Source organism: Aulostomus chinensis, chromosome 12 (assembly GCF_037954235.1).
Source record: "Aulostomus chinensis isolate RoL2024-O1b breed Wild chromosome 12, RoL_Achi_v1.0, whole genome shotgun sequence".
Lineage (NCBI taxonomy): Eukaryota > Metazoa > Chordata > Actinopteri > Syngnathiformes > Aulostomidae > Aulostomus > Aulostomus chinensis.
In genome coordinates this window covers 9,681,274-9,700,663 of record NC_141331.1, presented here as the reverse complement: position 1 = coordinate 9,700,663, position 19,390 = coordinate 9,681,274, and the positions used below count along the sequence as shown (strand labels likewise).

Here is a 19,390-nt window from a genome sequence, read left to right as displayed (position 1 = left end):
TTGGAGGAATAAGGAGACATAAACAAGGCTCCATTCTTTATTATCACAAGTTGGTGTACTGGTAGAATAATGCTGAAACTGTTGAAATTAAAAATGCAGGATAATGCATGACCAACTCACACAGGCTTGCAGTATATCTTCTGTGTGACCTGTGCAGTGAAAAACAGCTAAAACTCATAAAAGTGGAGCTGTCTGTCATAAAATGAAACTGGCCATGAAAAGTCTCAACTGTCCTGAAATGACCATTACTTTCTTTCCCTGTATTTAGTGTTGGTTCATGAAGGACTAAAATGATTCTCTAACATGAACCAAGAACCTCCATCACAGCTTTTAAACACACAAAGATGACCTCCGAGAGAACTTATGATCATTATAATTATGGTTTTTATTATTACTATTATTGTTATTGTTTTGAGTCGCACCTGAGAGCAGAAGCAGGCATTTACCTTGAATTCTGAGAGCCATTCTTCGACGACACCACGCTCTGAACCCAGCATCTTCCTCAGACACCGCCCTCAGCCGCCTGGAGAACAGGAGACAAGATGTGAAGAAGACTTGGTTTTGTGTGTGTGTGTGTGTGTGTGTGTGTGGTGGGGGATGAGGGTGAAATGACAAATGACACAATGGAGAACACTGGGTTTTGAAAGTTGCGGTGGCATCAGTCGCACAGGGCAAAGCACTGTTGGATTTTCAAAGGGTCAAGAGTCCTTCAGAGGATGTGTTCATGATCATTCCTAATTAGGGTTGGGTGATTACACCACAGACATGTGTCCACTGGTGGAGATTTGGCAATACAGTTTCTCCTGCAGGAGCTATATTCATGTGTGATCTTGTGAGTTCAGCTTGTGAGGGAACATGATTTGCTCAAACATGGAGGAGGAGTGTGAAAGGAACAGGAGGAATTATCCAAACAACTCAACATGAGGGGAAAGAACTTGTGGTTGTACACTGTTTTCATTGATGAAAGAAGGGAAAGGTAATGTCAAATCAGCGCTGTATTGCGATGTAAAAAGATCTTGGAAAATTCAGGGTCAAGACCTGGCCATACCATTCAAAACTTGAGGTTAATTTAAGAAAGACACAAACTTGATTTGTAACATCTGATTCTAGAGAGAGCTGAGAAACCCTGAGGCAAAGACCACAATCGCATTTCTTATCTTGAAAGTCACCCTCTGCTCAGAAATGTGCTTGTTGTTTCCCTGCACATACGTCACTGCACGCCGAGGTTCAAATACAAAGAGTTTGACAGAGTTTGGCTGTTGGCACCCTTATCTGTTAAAGAGGAAAGTTTCTCTTTGTACACGTCATGATTTAAAGACAGCGGTGACACCATATACAATCTTCCAGTTTTATATCCTCATGCTAAGCGTATCACCTGTTACATGTAAAACACGAAAAAAATATTCTTGAGCGTCATAGTTCTGTTTTTTGGTTGGTTTTTTTTTATGAAAAAATTCTCAGGAATTTCACGAAAGAAAAAAAAAAGATTACAGGCAACTGCACCCAGCAGAGAAGAATGTGTTTGGATCTCTCGAACACTTTCAAAAGAATGTGCCTGAGGTGTAGTCATTTCTCCTTTGTCCTCCTCCTCATCCAACTACAGAGGAGCTCCCACTACAGCTCCATCTCACAGAATTTGCAGAGCCACACCCACCTTTTTAAAAAGGCCCAGACAAGTCTAAATAATGGGGAAATATGCTTATTGTCCATGATTGTCGGAGCCAGACGAGTAGACAGACGCCCTAATCTCCTCTCTACATGCATTACAGAGCTCCAGACCCCCACCGGACTGCTGACTGCTGGGGGGGCAGAAAGGAAAAAAACATCTTCAAAAGTCATCAAATGCACTTTTCTCCAAAACCTGCTTTCATAGAAACAGGCAACATGTTAAAACGCCGGTTAAGGCCCTTGAATGTCTCTTGAGAGTGGAAGCTTTGGTGTTGGCTGACCTGTTACATAAGACACCCCCACCCCAGTGACCTCACCTGTCACCACGGATAAATGAATGTACAAGAGCCGTCACAACGGGCAAACATATGGGTGGTACTCATGATGATTCAAATCAGCTTGTGCTTGGAAAACACACACACACACACACACACACACACACACACACACACACACACACACACACACGCTTAGCTGGGGGAAAAACATGCAAAGCCAAATGAAAAATCTTAATTTGGTAAATGCTGATTCATATTTTTCACAATCATAATCCATCAGGGAGAGGTGAGATAACAACAGACGGTTCCAAAAGTCTGATCTGGGCTGCAGGCCCACTCTTGTTATCGGGGGTCTGGTTTTCTCTGTATTCAGCGGCTAAAATTAACTGCAGTGAACTGTCCACAAAAACAAGGCATTTCTCCTTCATCACATGGAAAACAGACTCAGATTAACCGTTCAGTAAGATGATCTGCTATGAACAAGGCGTGCGTCTGTGCACGAGACAGCGAGTGGAAACAAAACACTGTGAATGAGTGTGTGACTGCAGATGTGGGCTTGCTTTCCTCATTTTGTGGGGAAATAAATGTAATTGCACAGTTGTGGAAAATAACGTAAATTTGTGTAATATCCTCTAAATGTGAGGTCGTAAATGAGGAACTTCAATGTAGACAAATGCACTGACCTGACTATATATGTATGTATATATGTATGTATGTGTACACATATACATATACACAAAAAATATCACAGGCTTTAATTATTTCAAGCTCTGCACATAAAGGAGCTAGGATGGCCAGCAAGTAAACCCAGAACCATTTTGCAACGAGGCTACAATGCTAACCACTTAGGCACAGGTCCAATGGTATGAACTTTTTTTTTCTTCCCAAAGCTTAAATGACTTCTCTAAAAGACAATGTAAGCAAAGTGCAAACCATAGAAGAACAGAATATGGCCGCTCCCCCAGCTGGGTAGGACCTCTCACCTGTGTTTACAAAAGCCATGCGTAGACGCATAATTGTTGAGGGACGCAAACCCTGAAAGTTTTCCCTGAGTCAAAAAAAAGACCATGTTGGTTGTAGGAGCATATCTTTGCTACTGAAAAAACACAGAAAGCCACGACTCAGAGGAGGAACCTCAAAAAAATCCTTTCCAAAAGGAACATGATTGTCACCCTACAGGAATACAACTGATCGCTAAAGTTGCCAAAAGTCTTGCAACTAAATCAGAACTTAAATCAGACAGAAACCATTTCTACCAGCAGATCCTACCTGCGTCTCATGGTTTTAGGATGTGCCTTACTGGCTAGCTGACTACTAATAAACTAGCTACTGAGGAGGCAGATTACATGGTTATGACAGAGCCCACCGTTCTCATGTAACTAGTCATTACACCAACATTATGGAAGACTCATTTTAAGGATCCTCAGTAACCTTGTTTAAAAGAGTGTTTCACAGTAAGCACTGGCACACCTACCCCTTAGCAACACTTTGCAGCTCATAAACCTGTTGTGGGTTTGACTTGATGGGATTAGGGATTAGCACTAAGTCAATATATTCTGATTTCAAAGTGGGAAGATCCCACTTACCATTTCAGGATGAGTGTAAGGTGTTCTCCTGCAGCTTCTGTGCTGTTTAGCCACCACTTCAGCCTGTGATATATGTCATTAAAATAACAGCAGTCACAGCTATGTCACGAGCTAAGACCTGAGTCACTCTGCTTCGTGTTCCTCTCTTTGGCTCAAAAATGCGCTCCCACAGCAGGTGACACGTGGGCAATGAAAATAAACTTGTTGCAGCTGGATCTGGGTCAGCGTCCTTTCTGACACATGCAAGTTCAGGACTGCAGACATTATACAGACAGTAGAGGAGACTGTGAATAATTGTTTGGATTCAAAATCGTGAGTGTGCAGACAAAGAAAGCCACCTCTGCTTTTAAAACACCTTTTTCATCAACATACAAATTTTATTTTCTTGCATAAAGGAATCACTAACAGCTTTGTGCCTCTCACTCTCCTCCTTTTTTCTACATTCAAGACTGACTAGTTCTTCAACCACTTCACTCAGCCAGATGCCAGATTAAAACTTGGACTACCTACAAAGTTAAGATTCACTTGAGCATATAGTGATTAACATTTTAAAAATTCAAACATAAATGCCTGACGGTCTGAATTGTGTCTGTAAGCCTTAAAGTGTTACAAAACCGATTTAGAGGAGCAAGATTTAGGCTTTGCTCCGAGGGTGGGGTATTCAGAGCTCGTGCTCACGGATGCGAGCGGCCTGAATGAGTCAAATATTTTTGCGTGAAAACAAAAATCGGAGAGCTGAAGTGCTCCATTTAGCATGCTTGTTCAGCTCTTCATGAACGGCTGACTCATTCATTTCCTCTGCCTTGTCAAGCCATCAAATACTCTCATCTCTCATTCTCTACAGCAGGACATGCTTAGAAGTTGCCATGGGAACGGTACAGTTACTCTCACTAAAGTAGCAAATAACAACACTGTATACCAGTACAATCAAAATATAAGAATCCCCCTGAGTCTTCTGTGTGCTTCAAGAAAATCACAAATGTTTTATTTCTTGCTTTAGGGTGGCCCCCTGGCCACATGGTTTAAACAACAATGAGGAACAGATGTGTGCCCAAACATTAATCAAATTTTGTAACGCAGATTGACAATCTGGGGGGGTGGATTGCTGAACTGAGCAGATTTGATGAACGGTGAAACGTCTGATTCTCTGTGTCCACCTGTTTTCAGAAATATCGTTAAGGAATGCAAGATAATGTTAGCATCTCATCATCGTGTTGGCTGATCAAATTCTCTCTCTCTCTCTCTCTCTCTCTCTCCACACACTGATTTGGATGATATTTATATTTATCTATCATCATCTGGTGTTTATAATAAGGAAACAACACTGTAAATGTATGGTTTATGGGCATTTCCAAATGTTTTTCAAGATTGAGAAAAACATTTTTTTTCATAATTCACATTGTTTACATGAGGTTCTTCCAAAAGGTACAAAATGTAAATATCCTATGAAATTGTTTTTGTACTGTTAACGTCATGTATTAACCCTGTATGGGTCAGGTTAAACATGAACAAAAATAGATTGTATGAAGCCATGGAACTGGGAAGGTCGTTGTCAACTGAAGCACTGCAACCCTTCCTGTGTAGGCTTCTGTTTTAGAGCAGTGAAGAAGATTAGTCAGAGGAAGTGACAGGAACTCGGAAGTACCAGACCTCTGCTTCAGGTAAATAAATGATGTGGCATTGACTTGCATACTCACCATAACCCATCCTGCAGTTTTAGCCAGTAAGGGTGACTTTGGAAATACTGGTATCGGGGCAATAATTACAGATTATTGTTATCTTGATTACTAATTAAACTCAGGACCACACCTGAGGTTTGTTTGGGCAAGCTAGCAAACTATCAATATTCTGTTAAACTATGCTTTTATGTCCCATCATCAAGACCTGGTTTAAACACCGGCAGGTTTATGACAGAGTTCTTCTCCTCTTCATCAGAAAAGACCGATAAAATATGAATCATTACAAAGCTTCTGAGCTGAAGTTAAAAGAATTTTATGATCATGATGCAGTCAGAGAAAATAAATATAAAGAGCAGGTGCGCTGTATTGACATTTAAATTACAGCGTCACAGATAAAGTTTACATCAATAAAAAGTTTTATGTATTCTAGCGCAGCTGCTAACCATCTGTTAACACAACGGAATGGCAAACACACGGGTATCAAAAAAACAATAAATAGCAGCTTATTACAGAGAGGGCTTGTTGACTCTGTTCTTACCTCAGTGTCCCAGAACTCAGACCTCCACCAGGAGAGGCAAACGGTTCTCCACAGTGTCACACATCTGTCAATCACTGAGGGTCACCTAGAACAAGACAAAGAGGACAGATTCATGCAGCTGCCTGACAATTTGGATCTTATATTTGTCTGAGACCCCCCCCCCCAAAAAAAAAGAAGAAGACTGACAAAACAAGTATGACACCCAAAGAGGAAACATGAAGACATGAAGAAACAAGAGACTTCATGCTTCGCTTGCGTTTAAAGCAGTGAGGCTCATTTCAAATAAGATTCGAGGTGACTGGGCGTGTAACAAACCAATATGACGAGGGATTTTTCCTGAAGTCAACCTCAGGTCCTCATGAATAAAAGAAAAAAAACAGTTGTGTAAGTGAAGAGCCTGAAGCACTTTAACAAGTAAATCTCCTGTGCTTCAACCACTACGGATCTTTTTAATTTCTCAACATATGAAAACACAAACATACACGATGTAGACACACAAGAGTGACACCAATTCATCCTGATTTTCATCAGTACAAAGTTTCTTCAAAAGTTTTCTTTTCTCCGGCACTGAATCACAGTTTTATATAGCTTTACAGAATTTATGTTTATTTGAATTTCCTTTCAAATACAGGTTTACCTGCATGAATAGAATTACAATTCTGATGGCAGCTAATGACAGACACCTCAAAAATGGTTGCTATAACAGCACGTTCAAAACATAAACATACACAAACATATATTGTCAATTTTACAAAATAAGAGGCAGGAATATGTAGTTGTTGGTGATCCAAGGAGTCTATTTTCAAGTTTCCTATTGTTGCATAGCAACGGTCAATTGGCTGACTTGTCCTTGCTTGCTAAAAATGCATCTCCAGGATCCACAACCATAATATTAAATATATTTGCCCAAACAAATCAGGGCCAGAAAAAGAACAGGAGATGGGTCTGGAGAAGCCAATTGTCCCTGAGACAGTCATCACCAAACACTCCATCTGATGTTATGCATTTTGAACGCAGCCTTGTGCTCATCTGAAGGACTCTTACATTAGCAATGCATCACAAAAACTCAAGGAAATTGCTATGCAGATTCACAAGCCTCATCTGTCTGGACTGATGAGTAAACACTATCCATCCATAGCTCGACAGAAAGCGTTTGTTTTCCTTTAAGTGTGGTGTTTTCCTTTAAGTGTAGTAATTAAATATGACACATCACACTCAAAGGTAATATTTTTACAATAATCATTTCAATAATATTTTCAGTTCTCTAAGTACCCACTAAACGGGACCATGTGAATGAGGTTCTTTTTCCTTGGTTGTTCCTAAAGTTAACACATTCCAACATTAAATTTAATGCACATCCAAGCAACATGATTACTTTGCACTTTCTTTCTTGTCAACAATGACCAATATAGTCCTCTGGCTGCACTGTGCAGGTGGCTGTTACTGGTGTAACGGCTCAGCCCACAGTTTGGTCTAGATTGCTGTTTTTGTGTCACAGTATCTTCTACATCGCAGTTACTTTTGTTTATTAAGAAATCAAAATAAACAAACAAAAAACAGAAAATGACAGCAAAACACACACACACACACACACTAATGCACGAGTGACTGTTGTCTTCTCTGTGCTCAGCGAATGCAGGGCTGACAAGCAATCTATTGTGTATGCACTGGAGTGGATACATACAACCTAACATGACTTGTAGTTCATAACATTATCCAGGAGAAGTTAAATTGTTACAGTTTTGCGGTGATTCAAGTGGAATAAACTCTTCGAAATCACACCAAGGTTACATCCTGATGCTGATATGAACAAAACACAAATAAACGCCTTGTGTCATGTATTGGTCAGAAGAAAACCAGCAACAACTTTTTAAATTGCTTGTTTCCTGAATGGAGTTCTGCTTGATCCTAAGATGGAATACGTGGTTACAAAGTGAATTAAACTTACATTTCAGAACTGCACCAAGCAAGTGGTAGGCTCAATGTAAATACATTAAAAAAAAAAAACACGACGGAGAATGGAATCCATAATGTTTGCCGACGACAGCCCCATCAGTCTCACCGACAGTTTGTGTTCACTGCTTATACTGCCATGCTAACATGCTAAAATATACAGCCGATGCCATTGTGAGGATGCTAGCGTGTTGATATACGCATTTAGATGAAAGCGCTGCTCCTCCTCAGTAAAGCCTGAAGACTCTTTCTTCATGTCTTTCATAAATGTATTCAACATCTTCTATAAGCCTGACTTTTCATCTTCGTGGCTCACTGAGGCTTTGTAAAGAAGAGAGAATGTGAGAGATGTCCAAGGGTATTAAGTCTGTTGGAGGATCGCTAAGAAAACACCAAGGCGATGAAAACGAAAATCATTTAAACCGTGGGAGAATAATCTGGGAAGCATTTTGTAGGAGAATCAAACTATAAAGTCACAGGTACAATGAAGATACTCTGACTAAAAAAAAAAAAAAAACATTTTATTTTCAGAGCAATTCAAAAGTTCCCCTATAAATACTGCAAAAAATAAACTTTAAGACATCAAGCTCTTGCTGGATGAGAAAGAGGAATACATCCCTCGTCGCTGTGCTGTGCAGACATCTCATCCCAGTACTTGCATGTCAAGTAACAACAGTACTCTCCAGCCAGCTGTCACTGTTGCCTAAATATGTCATACACCTAATCAGTCCTGGTGAATGACAACAAGGGAACCTTCCTTCGAGGTTTGTTCTTCCTCTTTGCAGGATCAGCTCATTGTCCCAGTGCAGGGTTCAGAAGGGAATAGGAGAATGCCAACCCATCCTGTTTACGACACTTCAAACCCTAAATTACAATGACATTGCTTTGGCAGACACAAAGCTAAACAGTGTGCACAAGGCTGTAACAATGCCAGGGCTTTTACTTTGAAGACGGAGGAGATAACACACAATGTTTCCCTGTGAATGCGTTGCCCAGCAAAGGCGAGGCTTTCTCCCCTAAATTTAAAATCGTTATTCATATGAAAGGAGCTGACAAAGCTGTATCATCACAATTCTACCTTGGAACAACACAAAGTAGCCAGGATCAGTCCCTTTAAAAATCATACTTGTACAAAAACTACACAATATTGATGATTGATTGTGATCAATGCAAAACTGATTGATCCAAATCATCATCAACTATCATAGAGGTGCCTTTATTTTGAATTTCCCCATGGCACTCGCACCGCATTGAGTTTGATTTTTTGCTTTTTTAGAAAAATAGATTTTTATTCATTTCATTTTATGTTCATGATTTCATTGTCATGTTTTTTTCCCCCCCATGAGTTCAGGAATAAATTGTGATTCTTTTAGTTGCTTTGATGAATTGAGGATATAAATGTAATGTACCATCTCATTTCAAAGGCAGAGTCAAATAAAATTGAAATCATACTGTGGCAGACTTTGTGATATTGGCGTACTTTGTGTTGTTGTTCAAAGAATTATTATATTGTGATTTACAAACAGGTTGTAATATCAGTTTTAGCTGTATAATAGGTAACTGACGGCACTGACACGGTGCTCTTCTCAACATATACACACAATGAGGAAGGCATCAGAAGCCTCCAGGATCGCTGCACTGCTCAAGGACATCGACACTAATTGTATGTATGCCATGGCCTATTTCGTCGATTCAGCAACGACTTATAAATCAAGCCTTAAACAAGCTCTACACGCATTTAAGTCAGACCTTTGATAGGTGGGACCTTGTATGTTAATCCCACACTGCAGCTCTGTGAACCGGCTGTGTTTACCTTAATGCCAGTGAGTCTAAACCTCATTAGTGTGAGCTTAAGGTGAGAGAAGAAGTAGCATATTCACATTAAAGTGTGTTTGTATGTGTGTGTGTGTGTGTGTGGGGGGGGGGGGGCTTACAGACTAAAGGCTGTAATAATGGATATTAAAATGTAAAATTAATGGAGGATCGATGTAGAATTTCAAAGTAGGCCCACTGATTTTCAGTGAAATAATGCGGATAAACTTGGGCTGAAATTAAACCGATGTCCAGTGTGCTGTTCAAATCCAGTGCTCCATTTAATCTCACGCTTCAGCACATGTTCACCTCTGCATGGGCAGAAAACAGCACTTTTCCATGTACTACCACCATTACGTTTCTACTCGGCCACATCAGACTAAAAGAGGCCAGCCATAATCAGACATCTTCCTCCTGTCCTCCTCCCTCTCACTGCTGCCTTCATTCCCAACATGTAGGTCGCTTGTAGTAACTGCCACTTTAGCCAGAAGTTACAAAAAGTTGCAACAGTAAAAGATTATTGACAAACAAATCTGTTGGGAATTACGTGGATTGTAGAACTGCCCACTTAAAATTAAGGCTAGCCTTTTCTTCCACAACAGACTCCCTTAAGAGACCAGCACGGAACCAGAGATCTCAGCTTCGGTTGGACATCCTTGAACAATTTTAACTTGGACAGTCGAAGAACCTCTGTACTTTTGGACAGTCGAAAATCTCTGAAATGATCAAACATACATATGACAAGCACTGAGCTTGGAATGATAGTCAGACGTATCAAATCAAAACTGAAAGATGTTAGCATGTACATGCTAGCAGTAGCAAATTAGCATTAGTGAGCTACAGTTAGCATTAGCATCCTAGTGCTAGCGTTGGTTTTTACATTATTCGTGGGGCAATAGCGCTGCCTCATAAATGAACACAGCTGAAAACTGACTTAAAAACATTCAAACGAGGTACGAAGGTACGGGCCATGCAACAACAACGATAACATCAACTAACAGACTCATTCGGTTGTGATATCAGCTACAGGGAAATCAGTTTGGGTGTGGCGGAGAGCTGCAAAAAATCCAATATCATGCATCCCTTCAAGCAAAGCAATTTAAAAAAAAAAGATGATGATTTTGTTCCAAAAAATTACCCAAAAACAGGTTAATTTTGTTTCTGATTATTCCATGAAAGGGCTGACAGGATACTTGGTTAATGAAATAAATGTAACAGCTGGAGGCCCACTCTTTGAACCCCACAGTGCTCATCATTCATTACAGAGAGTGTAGACTGACTAAGTGACTCATTAGACCAGAGTCAACAAACACAAGGTTGGGAAAGTACAGAGGTTCCAATGTTAACCCAGGCTGCATCCAAAGCAGGGAGGAAGAGGAGACAGGTCCTAAAGATTCACAGAGACGGAGAACATAACCTCTGGTGGAAACTATTCTTTGCTTGTGTTACCCAAGATAACATCAACATAAGCTTGTGTTCTTTTTTTGGGAGATGCATCCACGTTTTCTCAGGCACTTTTGGCTGCGGAATAAAGCCCCGCTGAACAGCAGTCATAACTTGATATGAATGCTCCTTGAATATCTGGCAACTTATTCTTGAGGTATCATGTTTTAGAAAAATAAAATAGAACAAGCTGAAAGGGATCATTTCAAGCCAAGAGGGATGCATCATCCACTGTGACAAAAATGCAGGAACATTAGAAGGAAATTGTGTAATATCAACAAATTCAAATGTTGCAGCAGAACTCGTCAGTGCGTGATAAGTTGTTGTAACACTTTGATGACGTGTCAAGAAATCTCCCATAACAATCAAACCCAAGATTATTCAGTGTTGTGGAATCCAAACGAATCTCACCAACAGCTTCTCTCATGCAATGAGGATCTTTATAAATTCAGAACTTATTTGTTTGGTTGGTTTTAAATGGAATACTGTGACGCATTATAGATGCCCAGCCTAAACATCTTATTCTACACGCTGAGAATACGTGTCCTGAAAAAAAAAGAATAAATGAATCATCATTTCAATGGGTTTTTCAATGAAGATGATGAGGTAAAAATTCCCTCCAATATCAATCTTAATACAATTTTTTAAAATTAATCATATTATATATATGATTAGAGCAAGGATGTGGCAGCAAAAGGGTGAGTAGAGTCTTAAGAAATCTGTATCCTGAAGGCCTGAAGTGGTCTATCTAGTCATCGCCACAGATTTCCTTTTTCTTTTATCTGTTTTTTTAAGTACCACGTCACAACGGTACCAGAGAAATCAAGTCAAAACTGAGTATAAAGTCCAGAATTCGGTTTGTCTTTATTTTCTTTTAGCAAGTCAATATCTACGTCAATAACATCCACGAAACAGGAAGAGCAATTCACATTTTAATGGGCAGAGCAGAAAATTTAGTGCCGTTGTTTCTTTGTTTGAGTTGTTGTTTCTGCTGCTGTAACAGTGCCAATTTTCCCACTGAGGGATGAATAAAGTCTATCTTATCTTAACTAATCTCATCTTCAACAGTGTTGACACAGAGATATAAAATCAGGGTCCGATAAAGAGACGGCATATGATACCTCAAGGTGATAATTGGGCAGATTAATTATCAACTTGCGTCAAAAAATTTAAAAACACCCATAGTATACCGTGTGTTTGTCAGTATCTCGGTCTCGACCTCTCCTGCTGCCCTAAATGAGCAGTGCCAGGTTTCAACAGTCCAACATCGGGGATTTTTCAAGGTCAGCTTAGCTCAGTCAGCCATGAATTATTGAGTTTGAGCAAGCTCTGGGCCTGTTTACGCCACTTCGGACTGTCCTCCTTCCTTCAAGTTTGTTCAGTGTAACCCTGACAAAACTTAATATCCAAACATGCTAGTATGAGAATTTATAGATAAAATTTCTTCGCCATCCTCAAAAGAGAGTTCAGATCAGGAGAGGCACCAAATTCTTCTTCTGCCTTGCTGGCCACAGCTGACAGTCACGGGGGAGTTTGACATGCCTGTTTGCGGGTGGACATTCTTCATGGAACATACACACAATCACACTCTATCCAGACACTTTCCCTAGGTAGAGGGATTACCTCTTAATACCTGACCACTGTGAACCAGTCTGCTGTAATCTCCACCCCCCTGCCTCTGCATTGTAACAGGAACCAGCCACTCACCAGTAGAACAGGCTGTCTGCTCAGGAATAGAAGAAGGTTTATTAATAGCAAACTCCACACTGGAAAATGTCCTCTGTTGCCTGCTTTTCCATATGGAAAGATCACCGTGGCGTTAGGAAGATAGACATCCACCTAAGCGAGATGCCAGGACTATTTGGTGAGAACTGGCCATTGTTAGAAACAGAAGACAGGCCACCATCATCACGTTACTGTGCAAATCAATAGTGCTGCCGCGAGGACACACGGAGAGAGACACAGAAGACTTGGCCACACTAAATACATACAACAGGTATTCAGCCATAAGAGACTGAAAAAAGAGACAATAAAATAAAGAATGATGGGTGATTTATGTGGACAAAGTGGAGGAGAGAAAGAGTGAAAAATTGGCAACTCTTTCTTGCTCATCCTCTTCTCATCTCTCATAGGCCAGGATAGGGAAACTGAGGCGTACGCACATCCTGGGCTAAAATTAGCTCTGCTGCAGCTGCACGGCCAGACATGATGGGATGGGCCCGTGTTGCAACAGAGTGTATACACACAAAAACACACACACACACACACACACACACACACACACACACACACACACACACAAAACACAAACAGCACAGGTGAATACCAACAGCATCCTGCCTCTTTCCTCTCAGTCACACAAGCGTCACACAAATGCCGCAAATTTTGTGCACACATATCCACATACAGGATAAACACAAACACACACACTCAGGGGTTGTGCCTCATAGTAACCTTGCCTGCACATGTTCACATGTTTGCACAAGGATGAAGATGGAACCATCCGACTTAAAACAGCATATGGCATTTGTTAGATCTCAACAGTAACACTTTGCATTACGAGTGAGAGCTTGTGTACATCATAAAACCAACACCAAAATCTAGAAGCTGTGTTGACAAACTGAATTTAGCTGGAGTGTCTTGACAAGTGTGTGCTTTCCTTTATAATACAAAAAGATAATGTGTCATTGTACTCTATTATAGTGCTGGAACAATTTTTAAAGTGTAGTTATGCTAGATAAATATTTAAGGAGGAAATACACAATTAGCAGCTTATTAGTTACACCTGCACACTCTAATGTAATTTAACACTGTGCTGGAAACTAATCCCATCCTCAGTAATGTTTTAATATCCAGTTTCAAGAAGTCTTGATTTAACTCCAGTTATTTTCTAAGCCGTGATAGTAGTGGTGGTATTTTCTAATGAATATTATTATTCAAATGTATGGTTAATAGTTTTTAATCATTTCAAGGAGTAAAGAGGATCTTGAGGAATAAATATAGTGTTTTGTTTTTGTTTTTTTAAATGTTAGCCATTATGAGGAGCATCCGCTGAAACTAATTAGGCTTTTAATTTTATATCATCTTCTCTACCCGAGCGGTACATTCCTGTACAGATGGTGGAGGCTGACGTGCGGCCATAATTGAACCAGCAACCTTCTACATACTGGATAATGGGCCACTCTGCCTGCTAAGCCACGTCCCCTAACAGGCATGCTGCACAGGGTGCAAGATCGCTGTTGTAGCAGAACAGTTCCTTTATTATGAAGTGAAGGAGCAACAGTGAACACAAGAGGGGCGGACACGTGCACAGCAAATCCCTAACCTCTACGTGCAGCTACGCAGCCCTCCAACATGGAGAAAATGCCTGGTTTGCAGCCCACATGGAATTTAGGCAGAAACCTGCCAACATGGTGTACCATCTAAGCCTACGCCTGGTACATTTCTAGACCTACATCAAGGGGTCAGCCAGTAAATTTACCATTTCTGTTCACTCCCTATTGGACTCTGGTTCGAGAGAAGAATGTTGCTGGATGTCTGAGTAAGCAGCTTCTTGCTAAGACGATCACCGTATCAACTTCCAGTCAGCGTCAGTGTTCACCGCTTCCCTCAATGGGAAAGAAAACAAGCTGAATACTACATGCAAGTTTAATCTTACACTCCTACTCATATTCCATGGAAATTATGTATAATGGATGGAGGAATACCAGAGATTAATAAGCACTAAACAAAACAAAACCTAACAAGCACCACAAGATGTGCAAGAAGGCAAAACTGCATGTATATAGTAGGTCATAGTAGAGTTAAACCCTCAAGATGTTGGGGATTTTTGTGTGAAAGCTCCAGGTGGGCGGTCACAAGTTCAAGGACAGTTCACACTACAGACACATGACCACTAATTCCAGAGTATTTAGTCTTGCTGACGGTGTGTTCATAGTGTGGGGGAGTAGCTAAGCATTTTGCTTTAATCAAGGGTGGGGGACTGCTGCCACATAAGCTGCTCAGCAGTCTTCTAACAATGGTCCACCTTGAGCATTCATGATGTGCCAGGAGCGAAAGCCAGCCAACAGACCTGAAACCACAGCCTGGACGGCTGAGGGATAAGCGTGGGAGGAAACATAAGAGAGGGGGTGCATTAACACACTGGGATCCTGCAAAAACTGAGCCTGACAACTTAGAAAATCAAGCCAGAGAGCTTGGCCTCTCAGCATCCTCCCACCCAGAGACACATAAATTATAGTTCAAATTTTTTTCTGCAGTAATGCGTGAAGAACAATGACGATACGGGCTACTTTTGTCCCCCTGCACTGCGCTGCAACAGATGTACAGACAGACGAGCTGGATGGACAAGATTCAGCTCGCGACTGTAACCCAACTAAAAAGCATTAGCTGCCAAGCTCTCTCATTTTTTTCCACTGTCCTCTGTTTTATTCCAAAGTAAACAGTATCAAATAAAAGCGCTGGTGTTAACACCTGGACCTCACATTTGTGAACAGGTGCCTCATTCTCAAGTACTCATCTCTTACAGTGTGATTCATCAAAAGTCCCCCCCCCCCCCGGCCTTCAACATATTTTCCATCATATCACAACAACTAATAACTGGCGATAATCCAGAGGCTTCAGGAATCAACCAGGCTTTGGCAAATGTTCAACTTCTGGCAGGCAGTCGTGACCAGAGAGCTGAGCACGAGGGCAGAGAGCCGGGAGGTAAAGCCTTGCAGAGAACCGAGGATCGGAGAGGATGATGACCTATTATCTTGGCTTTAACGCTGACCACACCAGCATATTACATTGAGAATGATTTGCAAAACGACAGACATGACACACAGCACAGCAGGAGGACAGTGCCCTTTCACTGTCATATAAACAGAGGTTGTTTTTTTTTTTTTTTAAACAATGTGTAGATAAGTTGCAAAACAGGAAATGCATATTAGTTATGTTTCCATCAACTGCATTGGAGCTGGTAAAATAAGCTACCTAATGATGGATGGCAGTACAGGCAACACTAAACCTGGCTGTAACAAACAGTAGAAGAGCCATCTGTTAGCAAAAATTGCAGAGCTCTTGAGGAATTGCATTCAGTTAGACAAGTTGTAATTCTTAATTAAGTTGCACGCCTTCTAGTCACAAACACAAAGTTTAGGAATATCTGCAAAGACAACAACAGCTGGTCAGTCACATGAGTTAAATGCTCACTGTCACAGCTTATTAGAAAAAGGGAGTTTTATCTCCTGTTTTGCACGTTTGATTTTTTTTTGTGGAAAAGGCGGCCTAAACTTTGTCATTTTCTTTCAGCTTTTCAAATGCGATACTTCGAAATGTGTATTAAAATATGTTGCTGGAAAGCCAGCAAGTATGACTGTCACGGGGTCTATTTGAGGCGTTCTACTTCAACTGTTCTTAGTGCCACCGAATATTACATTGACCTACTGGCAGGCAACATGCGCAATATATTCCAAACAGCAGCCTCTGCTCGGCTACTGGGAGCAGCTTACAGCTCGGTAATATGGCTTTGCTGTAAAATAAAATAAAATAAAGAACGTTCTATAATCCCATCTGATGAGATTCGTGAAGTTGACATCTTTTGGCAGTGTTCTTCCACTTGGGATTTTCTTAGAGCAACAAGGGTTCTGCCAGAAGTCTGGTAGCCCACCGGGCCTGAGCAGCAGGGATTATAGTTTTATTTACCCAGTGCATTCATTTTAATTCAGCTCAATGATTCTTCGTTTCGCCCAGTCTTAACTTTCTCTCCTCAACGAGACTTTCACTGCAGCATAACTGACAACACCGTATTCTTGTATACACCAATACCCAATATTACTCTAATACACAAAATCTATCCATCATCATCGTCATCTTCCGCTTATTCCTACACATTAAGGGTCGTGGGGGGGCTGGAGCCTATCCCAGCGTCAACGGGCAGGTCGCCAGTCCATCGCAGGGCCAACATAGAGAGACGAACAACCATTCACACTCACATTCATACCTACGGTCAATTTAGAGTATCAATCAGCCTCGTCCCCAATTGCATGTTTTTGGACTGTGGGAGGAAGCTGGAGTACCAGAGAGAACCCACGCAGGCACGGGGAGAACATGCAAACTCCACACAGAAAGATCCTGAGTGCCCGAGCCGGGACTCGAACCCGGAACCTTCTTGCTGTGAGGCCACAGTGCTAACCACTGCACCACTGTGCAGCCCCCTACAAAATATATGTGTACATATAAATAATTATAAGTTAATGACTCTTAAAAGAATGGTAATAAGAAGTTGAACACAAACTTTAATATCGAAAAAGTCTCCCCTTTCAAAATAAAGCTTGAGGGGGAAAGAAGGCGTCTACCCATTCAGCAACTCGCTGCATTTTAAATTAACAACAAGCGTTAATCTGTCAAAACCAAAGATCCACCAACCACAAAATTCTGTTGCACAAAACCTTAAGTGTCCAAACCTGACAACAGCGATGAGGATGCTGGAAGCTCTGCCGACGATGACTCGAGGGTCAGGAAACACTTTTCTGTGTTGTTCTGAAGTGTAACAGGCAATGATGTGTTTTAGCAGTTGGTTAAATAACCACTTCATCTGACAAACAAAACAAAGAGTGGCAGGACTTCAAACATAGCACTCGACAACAAGAGTTCAAGGAGGTGGAAGCCTGGAGCACACTGACATCGAATGGTCATTGAAAATAACAATGACAAAGTCTGTCACTGTGGGAACAGGGAATTACTCCATTCATCTAAATGAAAACATTAGAAACATCAACAAACTTACAAGAGGTGAACACCAATAATGATGGCAGCACAGCTTAGCAGCACGGGTCCACTTTGGAAATATAATGGCAGACGGTTTAAAAAGTTTGCAACACAACTGCATTTTATTTCTGCATGAACAATGAGAACAACGGACCTATGGTCGTGTTCCTCTGCTATGTGTGGATGTCACTGTGACCTTGACCTTCAAATCTGTTTCAGCTCATCCTTGAGTCCCAATGGATGTTTGTTGCAAATTTGGAGAAGTTGTTTCAGGGCGTTCCAGATACAACATTTATGAGCTGACACGGACCTTGACCTTTGACAACCAAAATCCTTTAAATGCATCCTTGAGTCCAAGTGGACATTGGAGGCAAAGCTAAAGCAAAACTAAAGAAGTTCCCTCAAGGCTTTTCAGAGATATCATATTTACAGATGGGAACCCTGCGGCCTGCAGCTTTCCCCAGTGTGAAAGCATATCAACATTGATACGGAGTTTGACAAATAACAGTTATGGCAACTTGTCATGCTGATTTAATTTTCAAAGACTGGAAAGATTTACAGGATACTTGACAAATGTTTACCACTTCTTCCAACTTACTATTTTGTTCCTTCACAAATATCAAACATCCGTCAGCATGATGGGGTAAACGCTGCAGATAATCCTGAATGATAATACCATCATTAGCTTGGCTAATGAACTCTGTGATTCACAATCAGCTTTGAAATTCTTCATTCATTTACAAACAGAAGAGCTGACATTATGCTACTCCACCTCCTCAGAGCCCCCAGAGAAACAGTGTGAAGTCTTGTTTGTCTGACGAAGACATGAGGTGCTAAGTGTGCGTGTGTGTGTGAACGTCAGGAGGGTGGGGGGGCATATTGTACATGATGGAGACCGCCAACACAGAGACAGACCTCATACCTGGCAGGGCAGTGACTCAGCAGCACCACAGCTCTTTGAATGCCAACAACATCTGCACGCAACACGACTAGGACGACTCTATCGGCAGCTTATAAGCACAGCAAGAACCGATTTGGATGCTGAAAGACAACAAACAGGGGAAAATGTGATTCAATAAATGCTCTGCAGAATTGTGCAGTCTCTTGTTTGCAGGAAAACCAGAACAGACATGGAAATTCATATTATCTCCACTGGAACACGGCGAATGGCGGGGGGCAAGCTGCCTGTGTGATCCTCTGGCTCTGTGGGGGCGAGTACAGTGGAAAATAGTCCCCACTGCTAATCCATGCCAGGCTAATTACAGCTTTGATCCCTTGGGTGTGCGCATCACCATAGGTGGGAGGGAGGGAACACACTCTAGAGCTCAACACAGTTAGGGTTAGATTGTTTTGGTTCAATACTCTCTATAAACTCACAAACGTGTTAAAAACAATCACAAATTATGCATGAAGCAAAGCCAACGGGCAGGCTAAAGAGTTTTATGCCACGTGACCCCACAACTACTGTAAAATCAGTCATTCAGCAGTATTCTACAGTTGTTTTATAGCTTTGTATTTGTCAAAGAAGTTGGGCTAAATAAGTAACCATCTGTAGCACTGAGAAGAAACTACTGGAAACCGAGATAAAGTGGGTAAATGGAGTTTCTGTCTAAAATAGACTGTCGGTCTGATGATAGCCTAGTCCCAAACCACATGGAGGCCGCGGGCGGCAAAGACTTT

General features: G+C 41.2%; 1 protein-coding gene across 5 annotated transcripts in view; it reads right to left on the bottom strand.

Annotated features, from left to right (window-relative positions):
* The window catches only part of LOC147251949 (hyccin 2), a 42,696-nt gene that overhangs the window by 21,796 nt on the left and 1,510 nt on the right, over positions 1-19,390 (bottom strand). For 3 of the 5 annotated variants that reach the window (XM_086219985.1, XM_086219989.1, XM_086219988.1), the window contains exons 2-4: positions 18,633-18,751; positions 5,750-5,834; positions 447-523 (exon numbers count right to left, since the gene is read on the bottom strand). In XM_086219985.1, the coding sequence (XP_086076111.1) occupies positions 447-497 (51 nt within the window). In that variant the 5' untranslated portion in view covers positions 498-523; positions 5,750-5,834; positions 18,633-18,751. Of the gene's footprint in view, positions 1-446; positions 524-5,749; positions 5,835-17,406; positions 18,277-18,632; positions 18,752-19,390 lie in introns of those variants that run through there. The other 2 variants (XM_086219987.1, XM_086219986.1) reach the window with 2 other exon arrangements.